Source organism: Dipodomys spectabilis, unplaced genomic scaffold (assembly GCF_019054845.1).
Source record: "Dipodomys spectabilis isolate Male_0828 unplaced genomic scaffold, ASM1905484v1 ptg000001l, whole genome shotgun sequence".
Lineage (NCBI taxonomy): Eukaryota > Metazoa > Chordata > Mammalia > Rodentia > Heteromyidae > Dipodomys > Dipodomys spectabilis.
Window position 1 is genome coordinate 19660399 of NW_024870678.1, and position 27216 is coordinate 19687614.

The 27216-nt window shown below is 37.0% G+C and overlaps 1 protein-coding gene across 1 annotated transcript in view; it reads left to right on the forward strand.

The window, feature by feature from the left end:
- Positions 1-27216, forward strand: part of Enpp1 (ectonucleotide pyrophosphatase/phosphodiesterase 1) — a 57906-nt gene that overhangs the window by 9647 nt on the left and 21043 nt on the right. The window contains exons 2-11 of the mRNA XM_042670118.1: positions 11768-11840; positions 14127-14243; positions 15269-15394; positions 16396-16456; positions 19823-19920; positions 21923-22002; positions 22132-22251; positions 23952-24061; positions 24437-24502; positions 24804-24876. Coding sequence (XP_042526052.1) covers positions 11768-11840; positions 14127-14243; positions 15269-15394; positions 16396-16456; positions 19823-19920; positions 21923-22002; positions 22132-22251; positions 23952-24061; positions 24437-24502; positions 24804-24876 — 924 coding nt within the window. The remainder of the gene's footprint in view (positions 1-11767; positions 11841-14126; positions 14244-15268; positions 15395-16395; positions 16457-19822; positions 19921-21922; positions 22003-22131; positions 22252-23951; positions 24062-24436; positions 24503-24803; positions 24877-27216) is intronic.

Below are 27216 nucleotides of genomic sequence, written 5' to 3' on the forward strand. Positions count from 1 at the left end.
CTTGCAACATACTTCATACAAATCTCCAAACAAAGGAATCTTTTATCAGGGGTTTTCAGGTGATGTTAAATATGGTTCAATGTCCTTGGCACTGATTATATTCCATAATACAGTAGTGTCCAAATACACTGGGTTCCTAGGATATGCCACTCAGAAGTATCTAGATTTAGAATCACTGGGAGTCTAGACACAGGTGAATGAAGTGTGTGCAGGTGGGTAGGGTGTGGTTAGGGGCACTGTGAATTGTGATCCTGTTGGTCCTGTCTATTGTTGGATTGTCCAGGAAGTGGGAATAAAACAACTCTCAGCTTTCCAAGATTTATTTAAATACCTCACCCAATCAGCTTATGGAAACCTAATGTGATGAATGTGAACAAACACAGATCTGTGCATTTGTTATCTTTTGAAAAGAGAGGGAGAATGTTGGTTTTTGTGGAATGATTTGAAGGCCTTGAGCGACGGGGATCTGGGAGAGTGTAAATGTAGTCACAAGTCTTTGCTGTGTGACCTTTGGACAGTGACTTCACTGATTTTCAGGTTTCTTTATCATAGTAAGAAGGATTTGGGTAGGCTTGTTCTAGATGTAAATATTTTGTTTAGGGAGCTTATAGTATAAAAATACCTTATATATATATGCAGCAGGAAGTGCAAAAAATATAAAGAAGAAAATAACATTGCCTCTGTCTTATTTCTGCTATTAATATTTTGTTTCTTTTCCTGTGTGAATATATCACTTTTATAACAGAAATGAGATTATACTTTTGTTTCCTTTTTTCCTTAATATTCCATAAGATTGTACCATTATGAGAGATAGCCCTTCCTCCTCTCTCTCTCCCTTCCCTTCCTTTCCCTTCTTCCTTCCTTTCTTTGATTTTGAATTTAATTTTTAACTTCTGCTTTTTCTTTGAGTAAGGGTTTTCTTGCTATGTAGTCCAGACTAGCTTTGAACTTTTGGTCCTTTTGCTGGCTTACAAGAGTACACCACACCTAGTTCCCTAGATCACTTTTTAATATTGTTGACTTTCATGAGTAAGATTTTGAGACTTTTATTTTACTAACCTCAGTTCACTGGGTAATCTTTAAAATGATCTCACTATCTTTTAGCTATAATCAGTTCTCAAGGATTTTCTGTGTTATTCTCTGTTCAGCTCATCTCTAGTGCCCATGTCTCTTTTTTTTCTTAATTTTAATCATTGTCAAGATGATGTACATAGGGGTTACTGTTACTGAAATAAGGATTATGTCTCTTTCTTATGGTTTGATTATTAGTTTTCCTAATGACTGCCTTGCAGTAGTTTTCAGCTCAGAATTTTCTAGAGACTACCACATCATTTGCCGGAAAAACGATACTCTCGAGTCCTGCCTCCTCTCTAACATTATTTTTCATCATTTGGGTAAGAGTTGACCTTCTCACTGACAGGCTTACCATGAACAGTTCTGCTCATTTGTAGCAGCAGTCCTGAAGGTCTGTGATGTGCACATGTGGCCATTTCTGAGATATTTGTCAACTGCCTAGAGTAGTCCCTGGCATATAGTAAGTGCCATGTAAAGTTTGTCAAGTACATACATGCCTTTGTTGGTTTTACCATTGTCAGTACTGGGCTAAGCACTTTGTCTCTTTTGGCACAGTTCTGTGGAGAAAAGCAAACTTGGCAGATCATTGGATCTAGTTTGGCATTTGTACCTCCTGGGGACTCCATGTGTCATATAGTGCAAAGGGCAGGTTTGTGTGTGTGTGTGTGTGTGTGTGTGTGTGTGTGTGTGTGTGTGTGTGTGTGTGGTGGGAGGGGGTTCAACCTCTGCTCTTTTAATTCTTTGTCAGTTTAGAGGACCATAAAGGAACTCAAGATCCATGTCTTTCTCACATGTTCCAGCTCTGTTCAAATGGATCGGTTCAAAATTATTTTCTTCTCCAAACACATGGAGAGGAGAAGATTTTTCACCTCCCTTTTCCTCATTTTCTGGATGCAACTCAGTGTCCTCTTGAAGGAAACTTGTCATAATTGCATTTTGGCCTCTCTCTTCTGTCCCTGAGCCATTCAGTTGCCACTTAAACTTAGGTTCTAGAGCCATGCCTCTGGGGTAAACCCTGTCTGCCAACAACTTCTGGATGTCCTTGGACATTCTCTTAACTTTTTCTGCCTGTATAAAGCAACCATTGTGTCTTACAGATAGTAGATGCTAGAAGTCTTATTTCCATTATTGTAATGATATATGACTTATTCAGTAAACATTTAAAGGTCCTATTATGTTCCTGTGCCAGAGACCAGAGAGCAAACACTCCTGAAGAAGACTTTCTCTGTTTTCCCTGTCTACCCCCTGGAGACTAGATACATGTCAGAGTCCTAGATGAGCATCTCAAGAGGCACCTGTGGTAAATGCTACCTAGAAACTGTACACAGAACTATGGGAAAGAATTTAAGGGGAAGTAATAATATAATGGAATAACAGAATCTGAGAAGACCCTTAGGAAGTGACAAGCAAGCAGAAAAGGATTCTGAGGGGAGGTTGAGGCAGGGACATAGGCCCCCAGAAGAGACAGGTCATGTGTCCCAGCATGGAAGAAAGCAGTTGGGCCACATGCAGAGCTCAATGTAATGGGCACAAGTTTGGAAATGCTTGCCAGACAGTAGCATGCAGGGCCATGCAGGACAGGGTTCTTATTTAAAACAATTGGGAAAAAAAAGCCATTGAAGTCTTTCTGTTCACTTGTTTTGTTTTTAGCAGCAAGACAAGATCTGATTTAAATTTTAGAAAGACAGTAGATCATTTTAGCATCAGTAGTAGGAACAGAATAAAGAGAGCAAAATGGGAGCAGACTGATTTTCCTTTTATTATCTATAACTGTTTTCTCTTCCACTAGATGCTTCTGGCTGTTTACACTAAATTTTGATTAATTAGTATTGAATAAAATTAAAAATTCATCAAAGTGCTTGCTCAGCAGTTAGCTTATGTCCAACATGTGCACACACACTGGGCAACATAGATGATTAATGTCAATTTTGAACAGCAGGGAAAGATATCACACTTCATATGTGTGTGTGTGTGTGTGTGTGTGTGTGTTGTTTCTGGGGATGGAACCCAGGGCCTTACACATGCCAGATAAGCACACTACCCATAAACTACAGCCCTAGCTACAGATTTTTAAAAACACTTTTGTAGTTGTCCAGCTCATAATAATGAGAAAACCATAATATTTGTTTAAGAAACACAAAAAAAAACAGGTATTGAAACATTTTCGTTGTTGTTGTTGGTCTTGGGGCTTGAACCCTGGGCCTGGCTCCTGTCCCTGAGCTCTTCAGCTCTCTACCACTTGCCACAGCACCACTTCCAGAACATTCCTATAAATAGAATTTTAAATGAGTAATCTAAATGAATATGTGTAATTAAATTGACACATGCCCAATTGTACTTAAAAGGTGTTATGTTCCTAAAACTATGATCCCTCCCTAATTATAAACCAGACAGCATTACTGAGTTTTAAACTCTATCTTTGAGTTCTCACTGTAATTGTAATGAATAACCACAGGACCTTTACAGAAGCACATAGTTGTGGCTGATCTCCACATTGTGTCCTCAGGAAGAAAAAAAAGGAAAAAAAGGACAAGCACAAAGTACTTTACTTCCAACAGTTTATTTCAGGAAAATGAAACAAAACAAAACAAGACACTCAACAGGTAAATCACAAACTCAGCTTACTGGGTTCTTTTCACTTTTGTTTTGTTTTTTGATCTCTGATCTACTGGTTAAGACTTCTACCTCTGTAAGACACCTGTGGAGACAAGCAAAACACCACCTTCTGATGAGAGGGGTTAACACTTCTTGTTCTCTGCTTCAGGGTAGGAAGGACTGTCCCATAGCCACCTTCTCTTCCTTCTCTTGTTTCTCCTCCTTCTTCACCTTCTTGTCCTCAGCTCTGTTTGCTTGAGGATTTTTGTATAATTATTTTTTTTGAGGTTGCCACTGAGGTCTGAGTTCTCATTCTCTTTCAGAAGGCATTCAGCTGTGTGTGGTCAAAGGTCAGAGGTTTGTTGACAGTGAGCTCTGCAACTTTATCTTCACAAAGTTTGTTCCATCCATCACAACGGAATGCCAAATCCAAGCCTATCATTTCCTGAAAAAAAATTTTTGTATAGTTACTATAGGTATCTGACCCATAAAGCGGACACAAGGGAACTTCATAAAGGGACTGACTTTGTTAACCAAGAGGAGAAACAGTAGGGGATTCATACTCTTTCTCAAAATAATGTTTCATCAAACAACTTTCTGGTTCCCAGCTCAAAGGTCTGCTTTATGCAAGGCACCATGCTAGATGTGGAAAACAGGAGACTGAATAAATAAATTCACCATCTAGTCACAGACAGACAAATAAATAAAACTCATGGCCTAAGGTCAGGCCTGCTGGAAGTCCAGGAGAAGACAGACACACAGCAGTGCAGGGCAGCTCCCAGGAGAAGAGGGGACAGTTCCAGAAAGCCCTCATTGTTCCTTTGGACTTGCAATTTCGGTAGTGTTGTCAAAAGATCTTTCTAGAACATATACATTCAGCCGTGTCACTTCTATAGCTAAATGCTTCAACATCTCTCTCAAGGCTGTGTTCCTCTTTCAGCCTTTTTCATATTTTCTTGTGCCCCACAAGACACTATGCTTTCAACTCTATGGTCTTACCAAATTGCCATGTCTTTGTAGTTCAGCTTCCTTGAACTGTTATACTCTTCTGGAATTGTTATTTTGAAGATTAGGTGATTGGTAGAGAAGTTTTAGAAAACTGTGGGTGCCAGTGGCTCATGCCTGGAATCCTAGCTACTCAGCTGAGATCGAAGGATCTTGGTTTGAAGCCAGCTTGGACAAGAAAGTCCATGAGACTCTAGTCACCAGTTAATCACCAGAAGTGGAGCTATGGTTCAAGTGGTAGACCTCCAGCCTTGAAATTTGGGGAGGAGGGAGGGTGAGGGGAATAAGGAGGTTTTAACGATCAGCCTCCAGGCCCCAGGCCCCGAGTTCAAGCCCAAACACTGATTCTCCCCCCTCCTTTTTCTCCTCCCCTTCTTCTCCCTCTCCCTCTTTCTCTGTCTGTCTCCCTCTCTAGAAAACTGCCTGACATGTGGGACAGCTGTAGATATATGACGGCTATTATTGTTAGCCTTATTTTCAGTTTCCTAAGTCGATGTTATCTTCTATATTTGCATTGTGGTACATTTGATTTTCAGCTCTGAATTTGGGCCATTATTTTGTTTTCTCTGTTGTGTTTCCCCCTGAATCTATTTCTGTACAAAGTGCAGACACACACATTTGTTTATTGATTGAGGGAGATCCTTTTTGTCTTCAGATCTCTCTGTATGGAGCCTTTTCTAGCTCTTACCTCCCTTTTATTCTATACTCTATGGGTAAGGTTAACATGTTGACAGTTTTTGCATATTTTCACTGTTATTCTTGTTCATTTCCTTGTATAATTTTTATTTTCATTTTTTGCTGATCCTTGGGCTTGAACTCTGGACCTTGGCACTGTCCCTGAGTTTCTTTTGCTCAAGATTAACATTCTTGAGCCACAGGGCCACTTCTGCCTTTTTCTGAGTAGTTAATTGGAGATAAGAGTCTCATGGACTTTCCTGCTCCTCTGGCTGGCTTCAAACCATGATCCTCAGATTCAGCCTCCTGAGTTAGCTAGGATTATAGGCATGAGCTAATAGCGCCTGGCTCCTTGCATTATTTTATTGTCACTACTTCATCCTGTATTGCCCAGTAAGGATCAGAGTTGTTTTTATTGGATTTTTGGCTATTTGTACTGAGTCAGCTTGTAGTAGGTTGGCTTTCATATTTCAGTAGCTACTTGATAAGGGAAAAATAAACATTAAACTATTGCCAGAATTTTGAAAATTTCATTTCTTCAGCTTACTAGATGTCTGAGAAAGATCTACTGATTTAAACATAGCAGTTAGGAAACCCCAAATAATTCCTTTCACATAGAGGCAAAGCATTCTAGCAACTTGGTCTTTATGATACCCAGCTTTGCATTTTTTTAGGGTAAAAATATTTTTATTTTATTTTATTTTACATTTTAGTAGAGATTTAGTAAAACAAAATAGTAGGAAGAAACAGAAAAAGAAGCATTTATTGCACTGTAGGAAATGGGAATCACAGACCCTAAATGGTGGTTCAAACAACTCTTAATTCTTTACACGATGGTTTTTGGGTAGGAAAGATGGGTGAGGCTCACTCAAAAACAACCCAGAAAACTTGGGAATTTCTTTTGCCAGATAGGTCCAGGTCCTTTATTTCTATTTATCCATTTAAGAAGAAGTCCCAGATCCTTACTATTTCAAAAGGTAAGACAGATTTAGATAACTTGGTAGGTTTGGGGAACCCCCTAATCTGATAATTTAACATAGAAAAAGAAGTATGCTGTGAGAGCTTAGCTGCTTTTTTTGTTTTTTAAGTTCTCCCGGTTTTTAACTTCTGAGTCTGTCCCTTTTGATAGTTGTTGAATATAATATATTCCCTGCCTCTTCATCTATCTATATTGTTCATTTCCCTCCTGAACAATTTTGATCCTTCATCTTAGAAGGAGCAGAGAGAGGCAACAGTTGTCTGCTCTATCTGTATTACGTTGGCATTGTATTGTTGGCTCTGCCTGGAAATCGGGAGTTGAAAAACTATTTTCCTATTTAATTTAGGAGGCATCATGGGAAATTTAGTTGACAGACTGCCACAATTAGACCCAGAAGAGATCAGGATCAAAAGACATGTTTTTTTTTTTTTGTTAGTTGAGGGGCTTGAACTCTGGGCCTGGGCGCTGTCCCTCAGCTCTTCAGCTCAAGGCTAGTGCTCTACCACTTGAGCCACAGCGCCACTACCAGCTTTCTAATTGATTTATTGGAGATAAGAATCTCACAGACTTTCCTGCCTGGCTGGCTTTGAACCGAGATCCTCAGATCTCAGCCTCCTGTGTAGCTAGGATAACAGGCGTGAGCCACCAGCGCCTGGCAAGGTTTTTTTTAAACTAAAATTAAAAATCAAAGAAATATTAATGAAAACCATACTTTAAAGTTAACATAATGACTTTATAAATTTACCTGCTGTCCAAAGAAACAGCTTAGTAGATTGGTAGCTATTGGTAGCTGTTGTCTATTTTAGATGTAATGGTTGGGTCAGTTCACATGTCCCTTTTGAAGCTAACTTTTTATGTTAATACCGAGTACCTCCTGAGTAGGAAGGTTCATTTTTAAATTCTAACTCACAGAAATAAGGTTATTTACTCCTTCATGCATCTGAGTGTTTCTGTTTAGAAAATCTTAAGAGAATAAATTTTATATTTAAAATGTAAATCCAAATGAGACAGCCTCTAAGAGCTTTGAAAATAACTGATAGGCTGCAGGACTTTTCTCCACCTTTTAATATGAACTTTTAATGCTATGCCCTGCCTTTTAGTTACATGCAGAATAAAGGCTTACCTAAATCTAGAATTCTCAAGACAAGAGCAGATACCAGTCACTCTTCAAATTGGAAAGGATTTTTATTTTTTATTTTTATTTATCTCAGTTTGTTCCAAGTATTTACAATCATAAGATGCTTTTCTATAGTATCTAAGAAAATATCCAAATATCTAAATTGTTGTCAAGATGAAAAAATGGACAGTGGGCTTTGACATTGTTGAATTGAACTACTTTCAGAAGAAAATTCAAACTGAATAACACCTTGCAACTTTGAAAAATGTTCAGGTGAAATTTCCTCCTAAAATTATTTTGACTGAGTATGTTGTAGTGAGTACTAAGTATTCCAAATTCATCTTTGTGGATATGAATGGAAAAGATGTTGTTCTCTTGTCATATTTTTATTTCAGTTCATGATATGTGTCAATGCAACAATAAAGATGCAATTTAAAAATCATCATGTCCCCTGGCTACTTAGCAAGAACATAATGGTTTGTGCCTATATCCATCTCACAGTTTAAAACCATAGTTCCCACCCTCTTGCAGTTTTCCATATTATGACCATGTCTATTTGGTTCCATTGGTCAATTCCACCCACACTGACTTCCTTGTCCCATTTTTTTCCAACCTTCATTCCCAGGCCGTGCCACTTTTTATCCCATGTCCTCTCTCTTATTTCTAGAACTTCAGGTCTTTTAGGTCCCTCATTTCAGGTTAAGCTGGGCTCTCAGAGCTTGCTGGTCTGCTTACTTGTCACATCACTTGTATCAAAGTTTGTCAGGATTGTCCAGGGTACATCTTTTAGTGGGTTCATGCACAGACACCAAATTACGCGGTTGTGTTGCTGCTTTGCTTCCCAGTGGAAAGCCTCCTTGACATTTTATAACAATGGATCATTGAAAACAAAGGATCTTTGACTGATAAGGAGGAAAAGCAAATTGACAATGCTAACAGTGAAAGGAATTGGATGTAAATGGAGTTTTGGAGGAAATAGCTAACTGGTGGGAAAGTCAGCACTCCCATGGTTGGGCTCAAGAGAATTGGGCTCAAGAGAGCAGATGTGAAGCCAGAGGAATTTAATGTTGGCAAATTACAACCAAGAGTGATTATGACAAAAAAATGAAGTTGTCCTGGAGAAAGTGACACTGGAAAGAACTCCTAGAGATACTTTGTGATGATCCCAGTGCAGAGGTTAAAACACCAAAAACAGATAAAAACTTAGAGAAGATACGATGGTTCCCTAAGGCATGGAAAAGATGGTTCTCATGAAAATTGTCATGTTGTGGACGGGGAGAAAGTCAGTACTATTTGAGCAGATCCAGTTTTCAAAGAAAATTGTAATTCTCTACTGTTTTATTGTTTTAATCAGACTAATAGTTTTAATCAAACTAATAGGTTAGTTTTTCATTTCCTTTTATTTTTATACTTGACAGTAAAATATTTTTAGTAGTTTTGGTAGGTATTTTATAATTACTCTTTCATACCATTGTATAAGTTTATGCTATTATCAAAGAGAGTTCTATTAATATTCTTTTAACACTTTGTTCTGTTCACGTGTCCTTACTTGTTTAATCTCTTCCTTTGTTAGTTCCTTATTTTCAGGGTATATAGTTGTCCTTTTCCATGGGGGACATGTTCCAAGACCCTCAGTGGATGCCAGAAATTGTGGGTAGGACCAAACCCCTTATATACAATGTTTCCCTCTATATTTATGCTTATGTTTAATAAAAATAGCCAGAAAAAGGGATTTACAGCAGGTGATAGAGGTAAACTCAAAGAGTTAAAACGATATGCTGTACTAAGTATTATGTGAATGTGATCTTTCCCTTCACATCTTAATGTACCATGCTTGCCCTTCGTGTGATAATCTAAAATGTTATAATGTCTGAGTGCTGAGATGAAGGAAAGTAAGTAATGTGGGCATTGGAGCATCACACTGGGCTATGGCATTGATCTACTACCTAAGGGTTACTTGGATACAAGCACTGGGACAGTGTGTCTGGGGTTCTGGTAACTGACACTGCTCCTAAGTGTGTAAGGGGACACGTGGCTTATATATAGACACCCAAAGGAAAGATTCATGCCAGGCTGGGACAGAGCACAGCAGTCAGGATGGCATCACCCAGAATAGTTGTACAACTAAGAATTTGTAGTATACTTATTTGTAGAATTCCCAATTTAATATTTTCAGACTTTTGTTGACTGTGTGTAGCTAAAACTGGAGAGTGAACTCAGGATAGCAGGAGAATACTGTATAAATTCTCAGATATGTATATATATATTTTTTTGGGTCCAGTCATGGGGCCTGAACTCTGGGCCTGGGTGCTGTCCGTCAGCTCTTCAGCTCAAGGCTAGCGCTCTACCACTTGAGCCACAGTGCCACTTCTGGCTTTTTTCTTTTTGCTTATGTGGTGCTGAGGAATCAAACACAGGGCCTCTGGCATGCAAGGCATGCGTTCTACCACTGAGCCACCTTCCCAGCCCAAATACTCAGATATTTTTATCCTGAGAAGTCTTGATTGTTTTATATTATTCTTTAAACAACCATAGATCATTTTTACCAGTTCATGCAGCCTACCAAATATAGGATATCTGTGCCACTGTCTCTCTTCTCTCTACAACATCCTGAGGTATCCCTTAATTTTCCCTTTAATGCATAAGAGACTTTACACAAACTCAGTGCCTCATAAAAGCTCTGCAAGCTGACATTCCAAAGAACCTTCAAGGAAATATCATGCTACTATAAAAAAAAAAAACCAGACTGGGGCTGGGAAGTTGGCTCAGTGGTAGAGTGCTTGCCTTGCATGCCTGAGGCCCTGGGTTCGATTCCTCAGCACCACATAAGAAAAAAGCCGGAAGTGGCACTGTGGCTCAAGTGGTAGAGCGCTAGCGTTGAGCTGAAGAGCTGAGGAACAGCGCCCAGGCCCAGAGTTCAGGCCCCACAACTGGACAAAAAAAAAAAAAAAAACCAGACTGACAAACAAATAAAACAACAGCCAAACATTGAACCCGAGGGTTCTTTTATGGATAATTTTACTCTTTTGCCTTCTCTTAGAAGTTCTATCATTGTTATTAGAGGTCTTAAGGCCCTGTCCATGTATGTTAAAAGGTCAATGGCCAGAGAGTAGAAAGTGAGGAAACTGCAAAGGGTTAACACTAGAACATTTTTAAGGTTTAATTTTACAGATTAAAACCTGTTGCTTATACAGCTTCAGTGAACACTCTGAATCAGACAACTTGTTTGTGGCAATATTTGGGTCCAGGTAATCTTCTAGCACTCCTTAACATGTGTGGCCACAGAGCCCGTGACGATGAGGCCTCTCACGATTTCTGGTTGTCTTTAATGATTGAACAAACAGGAAATCATGTCTCCAAAAAGAATTTTCTTTCTCCTTCATTACAATTAATTGTGACTAATTCATTTATACTGTTGGAGGAGTTACTCATTACATTAACTACAACTGTTTGCTGACTTTCAAGTCAAAGTTTTATTAAGCTATCACATGCTCCCACAACAGAATATAAATCATAACTGTACCTTTTGGAATTTCCAGAAAGTGAACATATCCCTGTGGCCAGTAACCAGATCAGGAAGTTTAGAAACATTTTTTTAAGTGTATTTAGTTGTTTTATTGTATGGGAACGTGTGGTATTTGGCCTTTTTCCTTCCTGCTATTCTTTTAAAAATATTTTGTATTTGTTATTATAAAGGTGGTGTATGGAGGAGTTGCAGTTATGGAAGTCAAGAGTACATTTCTACTTGGACCATGTCACCCCTTGTTTATCCCACTTTTTCCCTCCCATCCTTACCCACAAATTGTATAGTTCATTTTCAATATTCTGCCTAATGAGTACACTGCTCCACTTGTTCATATTTGTCCGTCCATTTCTGTACTCCTTTACCTTTCCCAAAGACAGACAAAAAGAAAATAAAAACAAAGGGAAAAACTCCCTTTTCTATTTCCTGGAGTTTGTTTTGATAAATATTATTTTAAATGATCAGAAGCACATAGGCACATAGGTGCCTTTGTGCAGAAACATTTTTTTTTCATGCTTTTGTTTTTGGTGACAGGACTGGAGCTTGAACTTGGGTACTGTCCCTTAGCCTTTTCATTCAAGGCTAGCGCTCTACCACTTGAGCCGTAGTTCCACTTTGGCCTTTTTTAGTGGTTAATTGGAGATAAGAGTCTCATGAACTTTTCTTGCATTGGCTGCTTCAAACCAGTATCCTCAAGTCTCAGCCTGCTGAATAGCTAAGGTTTTAGAAACTTTTCAAGAAATGACACATTTAGAAAAAGGATTTCAAAACTACATAATTTCTTTTTCTCCCCTGACAGGTTTTGTCAGTGTGTGTGTTAACAACAATCCTTGGCTGTATATTTGGGTTGAAACCAAGCTGTGCCAAAGAAGGTAACTTAGGGGTGTGTGTGTGTGTGTGTGTGTGTGTGTGTGTTCATCCTCATTCATAATTTCACAATGTGATGTGATATACTAATTCTATGTGTATTCCACAGATACTGCAAATGTACTGTTTCTTTGAGCCTTATTCTTGAAGCTCTTGTATTATTGTAGTGATAGAAAATCTTATTTACTTACGAAACTTTATCTTAAAACATGAGAGAGGAACCGTGACGAGAGCCCAAGCCCTTGCAGACATGGCCAGCAGGTCTCCTGTGGTGTCCCTGGAGCCCCTTTTCTCTTATCCCCCCAGGGACTCCTGCACAGTCTTCCTCCCCCAGGAGCTGGTTGCTGAAGTAGTTCCAGAGGTTACTAGGTGACTAGTTAGCATTTCCTGGACAACTAGAAACTGAACAGTACCTGTGTTTAGGTTTCAGATTGCCAGCATGGGTAGTTTCAAAGTAATATTGAAGTTGTTAAACTTCTGATTATGTTTTTATTTGTTTCAAGAGTTGAAGTCTCTCTGACATTGATAAGCAATTACTATACATAATGAAACCAGATCACAGTAAATTGTAGTGGCCATTCTATTATTATGAGGTATTCTCCCCCACTCCCATATGAATGGTTTTCCTTGGATATTCAGTTTTAAAAATTGTACAGCTTTTTCCTCTTCAATTATCCTGTTATTGTAGTAGTACTCATTTAAAAAGATTTAGCGGTTTTTAAGCTATCATGTATCATTGAAATGAATGAAATATAGTAGCTTTGTTTATTTACTTAGGAGACTATTCAGAGCAAAACTATCTAATGTTAACAAAAATAAAGTTAGACTTCAGTATCCACCTACATAATCTTTCAACATATGTAGCAACTCACCTAGAGTTTAATTTGATGCAGCAAAATGCAGTATTGAAAGTTTTAAAATACGAACCCAATGTAATATGTAACATATTTTAAAATTACTAGATGCATGTTAATGAGCTCCAAATAATACTATTGTTATAACAATCTCTTATCTCCCAGACACAGGAAAGTAGTGTTCCTGACTGTAGAAATGATTACCATTACTTTGTCCATAAATTTGCCTTGATTTCTAAGAACCAAGTGGGAGTTAAATCCCATTGCAGCATCTTGATGAGTTTTTAAAGCCAAGAACTAAAATTATTCCTTTTTTTCTTTGGATTATCATTATTTTATATGTACTTTTTGTTTTCCCATTATCCTAATTTCCTAGCAATACAATTAAGGCCTAACTTTCCCAAGGGATCTAGGAAAGCTGCTGTAGTTTGTGTGTGTGTGTGTGTGTGTGTGTGTGTGTGTGTGTGTGTGTGTGTGTGTGTCTGTGTGTGTGTGTGTGTGTCTGTGTGTGTGTCTGTGTGTGTCTGTGTGTGTCTGTGTGTGTCTGTGTGTGTTGGTACTAGGGCTTAAACTCAGATACTGGATCCTGTTCCTTAGCTTTTTGCCCAGGGCTGGTTTGTATTCTAAAATGAGCCAGGGATACTAACTAAATAACCTAGTTACTAATATGTTTATGTGATTTAGAGGAAGGACAAGATTTTTTTTAAGAACAAAAAACCCCCAAAAACAACAACAACAAAAAAGAAAGCAATCCATTCCGGGCTATAGAGATGAGTAGAAAAGTCTCCTGCAGAGAGTCAGGCTGGCTTTGAAGGTGCAGTAAGTGTCATAGGTCATGTGGAAGGGACAGTTCTGGCTGCACCTGTACATACATGAAGACTTGGAGATAAGTTAGGTTTTCTTTCTGAAATAGACCTAAATGAATGCTTTTTAATTTTTTCTCTGCATTTTGATGTTAGAGAACTCCATAACCACTTATTAGCCAATTTTCATAGTATAATTAAAATATTCAGAACTAGACCTTATTCACTTGTGTGTGTGTGTGTGTGTGTGTGTGTGTGTGTGTGTGTGTGTGTGTGTGGTATTGTGGCTAAAGCGCAAGGCCTGGGCTTTGTCTCTGTTTTTTGTGCTCAAGCACTCTACCACTTGAGCACAACTCTAGTTCTTGTTTTTTGGTGGTTAACTGGAGATTAAAGTCTCACAGATTTTCCTGCCTTGGCTGGTTTAGAACCACAATCCTAAGATCTCAGCCTCCTGAGTACTTAGAATTACAGGCATAAACCATCCAGTGCTTGGCTGAAACTATAAACTTCTATATGAAAGTTTACCTACTGTTTCTGTCTCTTCTTGTGTATTTTCTAAAGCAGTGTGTATTTGTGGGTACTTGCTTATCATTGTGTAATGATTGCAAGCATCTAACTTATTTGAAATTTTCAGTAAAAAGTTGCAAAGGCCGCTGCTTTGAGAGAACCTTCGGGAACTGTCGGTGTGATGCTGCTTGTGTTGACCTTGGAAACTGCTGTCTAGATTTCCAGGAGACATGCATAGAACCAGGTAAGAATGTGCATGGAAATGCTGTCTAGATTTCCACAGACATGCGTAGAACCAGGTAAGAATGTGCATGGAAACCGAAGAAATTTCTGCAGTTTGACCATACTCATTTCAGTTTGTAAAGTTTAGCATATATTTTGACATCAATCTTTACATTTTTGCTCCACAGAGAACAAATTTTACCTAATATAACTTTATCAAACATTGGATCATCATGGATAACACAACTGCTTATTCTTAAAGTACCCTGAAAAACTTGTAGTCTTGAAGAGGTTCTAAAAGGCTTCTTGAAAAATGTGACCTTTTTCATATGGGTATTAAAGAGAGCGCTCAGATGTTAACTTACACTTTAAAATAAAGCCATCAGAATAGGAAGTTTTTCTCAGTTTGGTTAAGGACTGTGACATGAAATAATTTTGAAATGGGAGTTAGTCAAATTTAAATTAAAAAAATATTTTGTGTGTGCTCTTTACTGGGAGAACTGAGAACCTCACATTCTCTCTTGGCTTTTTCACTCAAGGCTGGTACTCTACTGTGAGCCATACCTCCAGATTCCTCAATTTTTTGGGGGGGGGGCACAGTTTCTGTATATTAAGTCCAAACTGGCCTCAAACTTCCTCTGTAGTCCAATCTTCCTGGCCTGCTAAGCGCTGGGATTATAGACATAGGCCACCATGCCTATTCTTATAGATTACATTTTAGAACCTTGAAAAATGGCTGTTAGAAGAAGCAAAGTTTTCATGAGTTATAGAATCACAATTATTATTATTATTATTGTTTTGTGTCTAAGTTTTAAAGTAAGGAAATCCTGTGGGTTATTTTGTGAAATAATAGTCATTGGCACTTGCATGTTTTCTGTTAGTTCCATATGACCACAGTGGTGCCAGATTCTGAGTGAACAATGACACAGTTTATTGTTTCTCATGGCTGCTATTTTCAGATGACAATAAGACAGAATAGTTTCTCTATCCACTGTGGAGATGTTGAATTTGAATTGTAAACCCTATTTTATTGCTATTTATTTCCAGGACATATATGGACCTGCAACAAATTCAGATGTGGTGAGAAAAGGTTGACCAGAAACCTCTGTTCCTGTTCAGATGACTGCCAGGAACATGGAGATTGCTGCATCAACTACAGCCCTGTGTGTCAAGGTGGTAGCTTTGTAGCTCACCCAGTGATTCCCTGGAAGCCTGCCATCTCCCAGGGGAAACTGGGGGGTTTGCATTGGGTGTTACCTTTTATATTAGAAGTTGTACTGATTGTCCATCATCCAAACTTAGTAATGATGATTGTCTTTACATGGCCCGTTTTATTGGGGCTACAACCACTTTTTTCCACTACCCTCCCTAAGTTATTGTGATAGTAGTTGCTTAATGTGATATTTATTGAAGGAAGGTTTTTCTAGATGTGGCTGACATTTATATCTTAGGTTTCCTTGTAGGAAATGTCAGTGATGTCTGCCATGTGTTGCATCAATGTAAAATTATTTTAGAAGTTTATTTCTTAAGCAGATACTATTATAACATTTATGAGTTTCATAATTCCCTGAAATTTCTTGATAGAATATGACTCTTACATGAGAGATCTATGACATCAGAATGGCAGAGATTTTGTAAATTGATTGGAAGGAGTATTGAAACTTCTAGTTAAAAAATTAAGATTTTTGAAAATGAAAAAGATATGTGAGTATTCACAGAGACATTAAAGTCTTCCCTCTGTATCCGATGAGGATTTGATTCTAGCTCCTCTGTGGATATCAAAATCCAGTTGATCTTTCCATTTAAGTGACCCATGATACTTACAGTGTAAATGCTTTGTGAATAATTGTGCTATACTGTTTAGGAGGTAATGAAAACAAAAAAAAAATCTGTGCATATTTAGGACATATGCAATATTTTTTTTTTTTGCTCTGCAGTTAGTTGAGTTGATAGCTTTAGAACATACAGATACAGAGAGCTGAGTATAGTATATTTTATTTTGAAAATAACTCCCTTGATTCATTTTATTTCTCCAATTCAACATGCATCATGTTGTCAACCCATTTTGTTTTGGCAATCTATCTCAATGTGTCTCATTACCTTTGCCGTTGCTATCATTATTACTATCATTATTAAATTAATTTACCTCATTTTATCTCTTGAAAATATTTTAGGTAAGAAAAGTTGGGTAGAAGAACCATGTGAGAGCATTAATAAGCCACAATGTCCAGAAGAGTAAGAATATATTATATATACTTATGTATATATGTATTTATATATATAGATATGCATTTCCTTTCTTATAATAAACATTTCTTTCTCTTTAGAAATTAGAAGGTGAAAAACAGTAGTCAATCATAACTTCATTAAAGATTGTTTATAGTCAGATCTTGTATTTGGCACTGGTGGATAAAGAGCATTATAGAGTGACCCATACTCTAAAAGCTACTAGAAAAGGGCATAGATACTTTGTATAATGCTATTCATGACTGCTTGGTTTCTGTTTTAGGAAGGAAGGTTGTGTATTTTGATTTGGAGTTTTGAGAGTTGAAATGATGCCAATTAGTTTACATTTTTATTTTTTTTTACATTTTTATTATTTTTTGTGTTTGTATTTATATTTTGTATCTTATATTTACATTTATGTAATTGGGGGTTAAGTAACATGCTGCTAGGAGGATGTTAGAGGACATTTAAAACCCTTGTTGTCTCTTTTGTTCTTATGATTGTGAGAACCAAGAAAAATAAGTAAAGGGGAACATTCAATGTAGTTAGCAGAAATAGGGCAAAACATTTAAGGCAGAACCTCTTTGTAGAGAGAAATTCCAGAATAACTATTAAAGGAAATTCTCAGAGATAGAGACTCAAAGTAAATTAGAGAGTTGAACAAATTAAGTGCAGTGAATGACAATGAAACTCAGAAAGAACTGGGAAAACCTGGAAGTTGGTTTGATTTTGGGTGTGATAAGTAAGAAGGTTAGAATGTGTTCTGGTAAATGTCAGCTAAACTTTATTGGGAATGAAACAAAGGGGGAATTTGGAATGAGGTTTTTGCTTTGATAACTTATTGCTTTGCTTATTGAGACTGTAATTGCTGTTTTACTAACTGCTATTTCTGCTTCTGTAAACCTGTTTGCTATCACGTATACCCCCACCTGCCCATCTGTGTGTGGCTTTAAAACCCAGCCATAATAGAGCTTGGATGCTATTCTTCACTGTCCTGATATAGTGGGGAGCCGTTGCTGTGGCTAATAAAGATTCCTAGACTGACTGAGTATTGGGGATCTCCTTTGCCGATTGTGGGTTTGAGTCCCACATCCTGGGGAAGTTGGGATATTCAGTGTTATTTTATATGGAACCTTACACATATAAGCCAATCAAAATGAATTTGTATGGATTTGAAAGTATTTGAGATAGATATATTTATTCTACTTGAGACCTAGTTCATATAATTTGAACAGAAATATTTTTTAACTAGTTAAAATAATGGTTTTGCCAAGTTTTTACAGATTTTAAACCCATTTTTTGTAATCCATTTTTTCCTAAAAGTAATTTATTTTTGTCATATGTGGTTTTTCTTCTGCATGAGGAACTGCTTTTTTTTTTTTTTTTTTTTTTTGCCAGTTGTGGGGCCTGGGCACTGTCCCTTAGCTCTTCAGCTCAAGGCTAGTGCTCTACCACTTGAGCCACAGTGCCACTTCCGGCTTTTTCTGCTTACGTGGTGCTGAGGAATCGAACCCAGGGCCTCATGCATGCAAGGCAAGCACTCTACCACTAAGCCAGCTTCCCCCGCCCTTTTTTGTTTAAAACTTAAGTAACAATGGCCAACCTAAATTCCATTAATCTATACTAATCTCATCAGAAGGGTCTTTTTAAGGAGATGTACTTTAATTGCTGAAATATACTAGAAATGGTGATCATTATTTTTCAATTGTGCTGTTGGAAACATTAGTGAAAAATATTACTCCTTTATAATCACAATTTAGAATACTATTCTAAACTTTACAATTTATAATAATATAGAAATAATTATACTAAATAGTTACCTGATGACTCCCTAAACTACTTATCTGTTTTCTGCCGACTGAATAGAAATAGTTTTACACATGGTGGTTTATATCTCTAATCTTAGCTACTCACAAGGCTGAGATGTTGAGGATACTGGTTCAAAGCCAGCCTGGGTAGAAAGGTTTGTAAGATTTCATTTTCAATTAACCAGCAAAAAGTTGGCTGGAGGTATTCTGAGTCAGCAAGCAGGATGAGCTGGAGGTCCTTAGTTTAAACTCCCTTATCAGCAAAAAAGAAAAATACAGGAATTGAAATAGTTTTATACAAAGTAAGGACCACTGACATGACATACAACCTGGTCTCTAGTCTCCTAAGGGCACTGTGTTACAGACACTAGTAGTGAGAATTGTGTAACAGAGTTCTCCTTTTTTGTAGGGTTGCTTTTATGTTTGGGTGTGAGGATAGGAGGGAGGAAGGAAGTTGGGTTGAAAAAGGTAAATAAGTACATGATCTCAAAGTTTATGTCACTGAGTGAAGTGTAGAAAGTTTTTACAATTATCTGGTGATGTCAAACTACTCTACCAAGTGTACTGGAAGCAGCAAAAACTCAGCAAAAACAGCACCTGCTGTTTGGATAGGCAGATACCCAGCAAGCAGTGGTAGGGCCTCTCTTTTGTTGAGTACATCATCAGGTGTGAGCTTTATTTGTCTCTTTGTATTTCTACACCATGTATATTATCTTTGAGTGTGTGTGTGTGTGTGTGTGTGTGTGTGTGTGTGTAACAGCTTTGCTTGATCATTTCTAGCAGTAAAGTGTTTCTTTGTTATTTAAATATTTGAATATAAAATATCTCCTAAGCTTCTGTGTTAGATATTTACATCTTTACAAAAGGAGGAGATAACAATGCTGGATAGGAAATATACTCAAGTAGCTGTAACCCCTCTGTACAGTATCTTTACAATAAAATATATATATACTAAATATAAATAAATAAAAGTAACCAAAAAAAACTAGCTATAAGGCTAAAGGTATAGCTAAAGGGGTGAATATTTACATAAACAGGGCCACAATTTTTGATTCCCCAATACTGCAAAAAGAACTCTACCAAAACATGGTCTGTAACTTACCCTGCATGAAGTATCATTTGTCATAGTAGAGAGACAATATCAGAAAGTGGTTGTTCAGGAAAATATACAATAGAAACAAAAATGTAATTTTGGATATCCTACTGATTTTCCAGCAGATTATGGGTATCCTGTCATATTTTTAATAGCATTTGGTGTAGCTTTTAAAATGGCAGGAACTGTGCATGAAGTTCTCTACATGTTGATTCAATAGCATGAAAGCTTCATAACTACTGTTTAATGATAGATACGTTTTTATGCAGTTATAAAACATGTGTATAATTATAAATGAATGTAAGAGAACTTTTGTGAGTGTTCTTGCTGCCTTGTCAGTTTATTTAAGATTAGTTAGTGTACAGAGCTCAGTGAAAAGCCTCCCTGGACCTGTGCCAAGAACAGAGAACATCTTTATTGCTGTGTCTTCTTGTGCCCTCTTTAAACATTTTTTTCCCCTTTCTCATTACCTAGGTTTGACTCACCTCCTGTGCTCTTATTTTCCTTGGATGGATTCAGGGCAGAATATTTACACACTTGGGGGGGACTTCTTCCTGTTATTAGCAAACTGAGTAAGTAACTTCAGAGTTGACTGCTTAAGGTTCACGATTTTGGTGAGATAGTCTTAGAGAGGCAGTGTTTTTTTGGAAAAGTACTGGCAAAACCTGTTTCACCAAACTTCTCCAATGCCTAGTGGTTGATCCGGATGATAAGGCTCTAGTCCTTCAGTATTTTGATTCACCAAAAGCTGCTTTTTAAATCTTTTAAGATGTAATTGTGTTAGGATTTTTCAATCCTTGAGCATTTGATACATGTTTTAATAGTTGTACAAAGGCATTGCCACTTGACAAAGCAGTTTATAAATGCAATACATCTTGAACAGTGTCGCCCCTTTCAACATTCTCACATCCCTCTCTCACGTCCCTCCCCTACTCACCCCTTCCCTCATTCTTTTTCCCTTCGGAGGATATGCCTTGGATTCTTTTCTTTCTTTTTTTTTTTTTTTTTGGGTCTGGTCATGGGACCTGAACTCTGGGCCTGGGCGCTGTCCCTCAGCTCTTCAGCTCAAGGCTAGCGCTCTACCACTTGAGCCACAGCACCACTTCCGGTTTTTTTCTTTTTGCTTATGTGGTGCTGAGGAATCGAACCCAAGGCTTCATGCGGGCAAGGCAAGCGCTCTACCACTGAGCCACCTTCCCAGCCCCATACCTTGGATTCTTAACTGCATCTTCTCCCTCTTCATTTGTTCACCCCTCACCCCTTGACTCTACCCCACCCTGTTCAAGTACCTACTTACTGGTGTTTTATTTTGCTGAGCTTTGATTTGGTCTTTCTAAGGAAGGATTCTTTTTGTAGAAACATTTATTTTATGAATTAAAAAAACCCCAGAATTTCAAAAGCTGTGATTTTTCTGAACTTAATATGATGATACTTATACAGACTAATAGTGCTAATGGTTGTATTATCAGTGTCATTGAATAAGTATCATTTCAGTTTCTTAATCTCAATCAACTTCTTAATTGAATGAAATAGGATGTCACTGATGAAATAGTATAGTTTCTTAAAACTGATGCCAATGTTTAAAATCACATAAATAGCCAACAATATGAGGGATGACATAGGATATTTCAAGTTACTGATGATGCAGGATGTTTTTAAAAACTGACACAGGTTTTAAATCACATGAACTAGCCAGTAATGTGGGTATCAGTTCAAAGGTCATTATTATTTAAACAGGAAAAAGGTCAGTTATGGATTTTATCTATAGAAAAGAACTAATTATCAGTGCTCAGTGTTTACATTGCTACTGTGTACTACTGGACTGAAATGGGAGTAGATGAATACAATTACCTTCATGTTCTTGTGGAGTTGTAAAATATTATTTTCTAGGATTGAATATATGCAGTGGTTTTAAATATTAAAATTACTCTCAGTAACTGCATTTAGATCTCGTTATGCTTGTCTTAATTTTAAAGTTTTAGATTTTAAATTTCTACCTGGATAAGTTTGGATTTTTAAATAATAAATACTCATTTGTCATGACAATAATCTTGCACAGAAAATGGTTTGTTCTCAACAGCAAGCCTGGGGGCTTTGAAGGGCTTGGCCAGTCCTTTGTTAACTGTGCTGAGGAGAGGTAGTCTCCATGGCAACAAAATGCATCCTCAGTTCAAAATTAAAGAGCTGAAGGTACCTGCATAGGAAGCTTTAAAGACAACAGTGTGTAGTTAGCCTCAACCCTAGCATTGGGTAAATGGGAGATGTAGTCTAGAACTCTGAGCCATTAGGAAAGCAATGGGACAGATACAAGCTGATCTCAGGAACAGCTTTAAACAACTCAGTACAGAAACACTGCACTTATTGGTTACAATTTTCTCAACTGTAATTCTTACATTTACTATTGTCTCTGGATTCATCGTGTTGCTTTATAATTCATCCTGAATTGTTAGAAAGTTCTAAATCACCCCTGGGTTAATTATTTTATGTGATTTTGCCTGTTGTATTATGAAAGCTAAATGTGGTGAATAAATTATCATATATGTTTAATAATGATGGGTTTTATTTTCTTTCTAGAAAACTGTGGAACATACACTAGAAACATGAGACCTGTATATCCAACAAAAACCTTTCCCAATCACTACAGCATTGTCACAGTAAGCTCTGTATTTCTACTCTACATATGTAATTAATCCATTCTTCAAGGGAATAAGTACATGTCCAATCAGAAAAGAAAAGCAACTTGTTTATGATATGTTGTACAGTCTCTATTCTGTCTTTTTTAGGGTCTTTATCCAGAATCCCATGGCATAATTGACAATAAAATGTATGATCCCAAAATGAATGCTTCCTTCTCACTTAAGAGTAAAGAGAAATTTAATCCTGAGTGGTACAAAGGACAGCCAGTAAGTTTTTTTACTTGTTTCTTTAAGTTACTAAATATTAAAATAATAACTTTATCAGCCAGTTCCTAGTGACTTATGCCTGTACTTCTAGCTATTCAGGAGGCTGAGATCTAAAGACTGTGTTTCATAGCCAGCCTAGACAGAAAAGTCCATGAGACTCTAATATCCAATGAACCGGCAAACAGCTGAAGTGGAGTTGTGACTCAAGTAGAATACCAGCCTTGAGCTAAAAAGATCAAGTGAGAGCATGAGGCCCTGAATTCACGCAAAAATTTCATTATTCTCATCTTTTTCAATCCTTATTGTGTTTGTAGCCACACTTTTGTATGTGGAGATAAAGACTGGCCATCCTAAATGATCCGAAATCATACAAATGCAGTTTGTATGATTATGTAAATTTGGTTCGTGTAATTTATTTCAGAGACAAATTATTTGGTTAGTTTATTTATTTATGTTCTTGCTTCATCTTACAGTAGTAGTTTGTGGCAATAATTTTTAAAAATTTACTTCATTTTATATATATATATGTATAAAGTATATTGTGCTCATTTGATACACTTATATAACATGTAGTGAGTAAATCAGAGGAATTAACATTTTCATCTTCTTAAATACTTAAAACATTTTGATTAACACTAAATAATGATAAGGAGATAGAAATGTGAACTACCCTTTTATAAGCATGTACTGAAATATCATAAACACACAGCTATTATCAGGGAATAGTTTGATCTACATAAAACTACTTTGTTTTTGAAAGAAGAAAGCCTTGACTTTCATTTGTATATATGTGATAATTTAGAAGTTTTTGAAAATTATAATTTGGAAGTATTCCCTTATTTACTTTTAAAAAGTTATAATAATTACATAGAGTGTATTTGGATCATCTCAATAATTCCTCTTAGAAAGAAGAGGGGCATAGTGTTTAATTTGTAGGTTATGAATTCAGATTTTACGTCTGTCATTTAAAGCTGTATTATTTTGGGCAAGTCATTATGTCTTTCACTTTTCTCATCTACAGTGTAGATAAGTACTTCACTACCCTGTAGGATTATTATGAAAACTATCTACATTAATAGTATAGAATGCTTATAGGAATACAATTCACACTTGTGACTAGGTATAATAGTTGCTTAATAAATGTTAGTTATAAGATGTTCACCAATTGAAGATAAGAATACTTGTGAATTTTTCTCTTTTGAGAGAAACCTATCAAATAGTGATTAGCTTCTAAATGCAAAAGTTTCATGAGTTGACAACTGACTTGCATCCATTTTTATTTCTTTTTCGTTTGCTGTTTGTGTTTGTGATATTATATGAGCATTGTGGTCTAACTGCTAGAGCTGAGTGACCTCAGCCATACTCTAACTCTCGTGAGGAATGAGTTGGTGTTGCTAAGCTATGAATGCTTGCATGTTTGTTTGTTTTTTTATCGGTCATGGGGCTTGAACTCTGGGGTTTGGGGCTTGGGCTCTGTCCCTCAGCTCTTCAGCTCAAGGTGAGTGTTCTACCACTTGAGCCACAGCACCACTTCTGGGTTTTTGGTGGTCTTCTGGAGATAAGAGTGTCATGGGCTTTCCTGCCCAGGCTGGCTTTGAACCATGATCCTCAGATCTCAGCCTCCTAAGTAGCTAGGATTAAAGGCATGCACCACTGGTATTCCGTAATACGTCTTAACTGCCCTTATTTCGCTTCTCCAGATTTGGCTCACAGCTAAGTATCAAGACCTCAAGTCTGGAACCTTTTTTTGGCCAGGATCAGATGTGAAAATTGATGGAATTCTTCCAGACATCTATAAAGTATATAACGGGTAGGTGCAGATCAACTTTATTTTGTCATATTTATATGGTATATTGTGCCCATTTGATACACCCATGTAACATGTGGTGAGTAAATCAGAGGAATTAACATTTTCATATTCTTAAATATTTAAAACATTTTTGATTAACACCAAATAATGATAAGGAGATAGAAATGTGAACTACAAGACAGCTCAATTCCCCTCATTCTCTTTTTTTTTTAAAAAAAATTGAGTCCTTAGCTTTAAAACACCCATTGACTGAGATGTAATAAGAACACTTTCTCAGACTTTATCAGTGTATTATTTTCAATAAGTATAACAATTATATTTAAAATCCTTACAATTGCCACTTATTTGTTTCATTTTGTTTGTTCTTAATTTTAGTTCAGTTCCATTTGAAGAAAGAATTTTAGCTGTTCTAAAGTGGTTACAACTTCCTAGAGATGAAAGGTTTGTAGTTAATTAATTTCTATTATCAATACTCTTTTGGGCTTATAAAAATTACATGCTTAATAATAAAAGTAGATTACAACAACACTTTGCTGTCTGTAATGTTTTATCCACACTCTTTTGTGAACTGTTACAGCTTCATTTTAAAGAATACCAAACCTGTAAGTTATTTCTCAGCAAGTTTAGAGCTGTTACCACAGTGATACAGAACTTATAATAACTATCAGTTATTGAATTATTTTTTCCATTTTGTTTTTCAATGTGTTCGTAAAATATTACATTTTGATACTGTTTGATTTAGACCACACTTTTACACTCTGTATTTAGAAGAACCAGATTCTTCAGGTCATTCTTATGGACCAGTCAGCAGTGAAGTAAGTACATTTTTTTTAATCAGTAATTACTTTATTAGACTTTACAAAAAATTTTTTCTTACCTTTTCCTGGTGTTAGATGAACTGATGAACGGACCTCTATATTTTTTTAATTTAAATTTCTTTATTCATTCTTTATCCTCCTTTGGCCTACACCCTTGAGTGTTCATAAGAGAGTCTTGTAAATAGCCAAGATTTCAACTTTCTTTGGGAATACAGATGAATGTGAGTCAAGTAGCAGAAGTAGCCTTGCCTAACTAACCTTTCTACTGAGGAAATACATCTCTGGCTGCCAGCGACCATGCTTGTGACACAGCTGGGACTTTGAAGGATAGGTGACTTTTAATCAAAACTATAGAAATATACAAATAAGGATTTAATTTTGTGTGTGCCAGTCTTGGAGCTTGAATTCAGAGCCTGGACACTTTTCCTGAGCTTTTTTTGCTCAAAGCTAGCACTCTAACACTTGAGCCACAGCTTCACTTCTGCTTTTTGGTGGTTAATTGGAGATAAAAGTCTCATAGGTTTGACTTTGAACCATGGTCCTCAGACTTCAGCCTCCTGAGTAGCTAGGATTACAGGCATTAATCACTGGAGCTTGGCTAGGATTATTGAATAGTTGCTCGGGAACAAAAGATAGGAAACTAGTTTATTTATCAGATCATAATGCAACATCTCATTTGGCCTGGCATCCTCTGGAACTTAGCCAGTTCCTGGCTAGTTTTATTGTCTGCATAGTGCTTTAAAACAAATTTACTGATTTCAAAATTTTTATATGGCCATATCATTTTTATATTGTGGTGCACAGGAAATAGTAGAACAGACAATGATTTAAGCTTCTTTCCTTTTATTCCTAAGTTGATCTACCTTCTCATATGTATTTTATCTATAACCTAAGAAAAGAAATATAAAGGCAGGCTCTGTGAATACCATTGGTGATGATAAAAAGGGATATAGGTTGTGTCAGAATCTCTGGTCTAGTAATATTTTTCCTCCAGTGATTCTTAGGTTTAAGAGACCACAAACACAAACTTCCTTAAAGGCTTCCCCCACCAGATTCGTATTAATTCTCCTGCCCAGTGGACCAGACTGGATAGCCTCAAGGATTCTTTATCACAGAGTTCAGACTGCAGACTGGCCTGGCATAGCCTTTGTGAGTCTTTTTTTTTTTTTTTTTTAGCAGCCCTATTTAGTCTACTTGACTTTAAATGCTTATTGAAGCAATAGTAGAGAAAGGAAGTGAGAAAAGAACATGCTCATTTTCCCCACATCTGCATAAACCAGTTTCCTTTTGTTTTTCTAACCTTGGATCTGGTCTGGATCCACCACTTTGATAGAGCAGGGTAAGAAAAAAGCATGTGCCTAATAACTTGGCTCTCTCAAAACTAGTATAAGAAAGGCATTTTGTTTATTTTAATAACCTGACCATGCAGCTAGTGTGATTTTTTATTTGTTTCCTATGACCGCTGACACCTACATTCACGTCTAGGTCCTTTGGCTCCAGGAGCAATTAACAAAAACAAATCCTTCAAAGGTCATTTTGCAATTGTTTATCAGGTTCTACAAGTGGGTTCTAAAATGGGTGCTGCCCTTTATTGATTCACTAGTGATTTTCTAAAGTGCCTGCTTTCCTGACATGTCTTCATTCAAACTTGAGACTATTAGTTTTCAAATTATGTTCCTTAACTTGCAAATTCTATTAAACTCTCATATTTCCTAACACCACAAATCCCACTTCAGCTTATCATCAGAGGATGGTTGAGAAGTTCCTTTGTTCTCTCAGATTCATGGAGATCCACTGATGAAAAGCATTTCAGGGTATCTCCCCAAAAGGAGAGTCTCAAAAGACTCAGGTTTTAACAAGTGTTTATATCAGTATAACAGAATAGAGTCAGGAGAAATGAGAAAGAGAGCAACATTTCCTGTACCACATATAGGAAATACAAATAGGAAAGACAAAATCTTTTCTGCTTTCTGAGCTGGGTGAATACATTTCTAAAACTTATACCTTGTGAGATTTTCCTTGTTAAAAGATTCCTTGAAATGCTTTTCCTATGTGGAGTTCAGGACCTGTGTTTTAGCATGGAAAATGGAAATCCAAAGAAACCTCTTATTTATACCAGTGACAGTTCTGTTCTTGAGTTTTCTAAGTTAAAAAATTAATTTCAGGGCTGGGAAGGTGACTCAGTGGTAGAGCGCTTGCCTTGCATGCCTGAGGCCCTGGGTTCGATTCCTCAGCACCACATAAGCAAAAAGAAAAAAGCCGGAAGCGGCGCTGTGGCTCAAGTGGTGGAGCACTAGCCTTGAGCTGAAGAGCTGAGGGACAGCGCCCAGGCCCAGA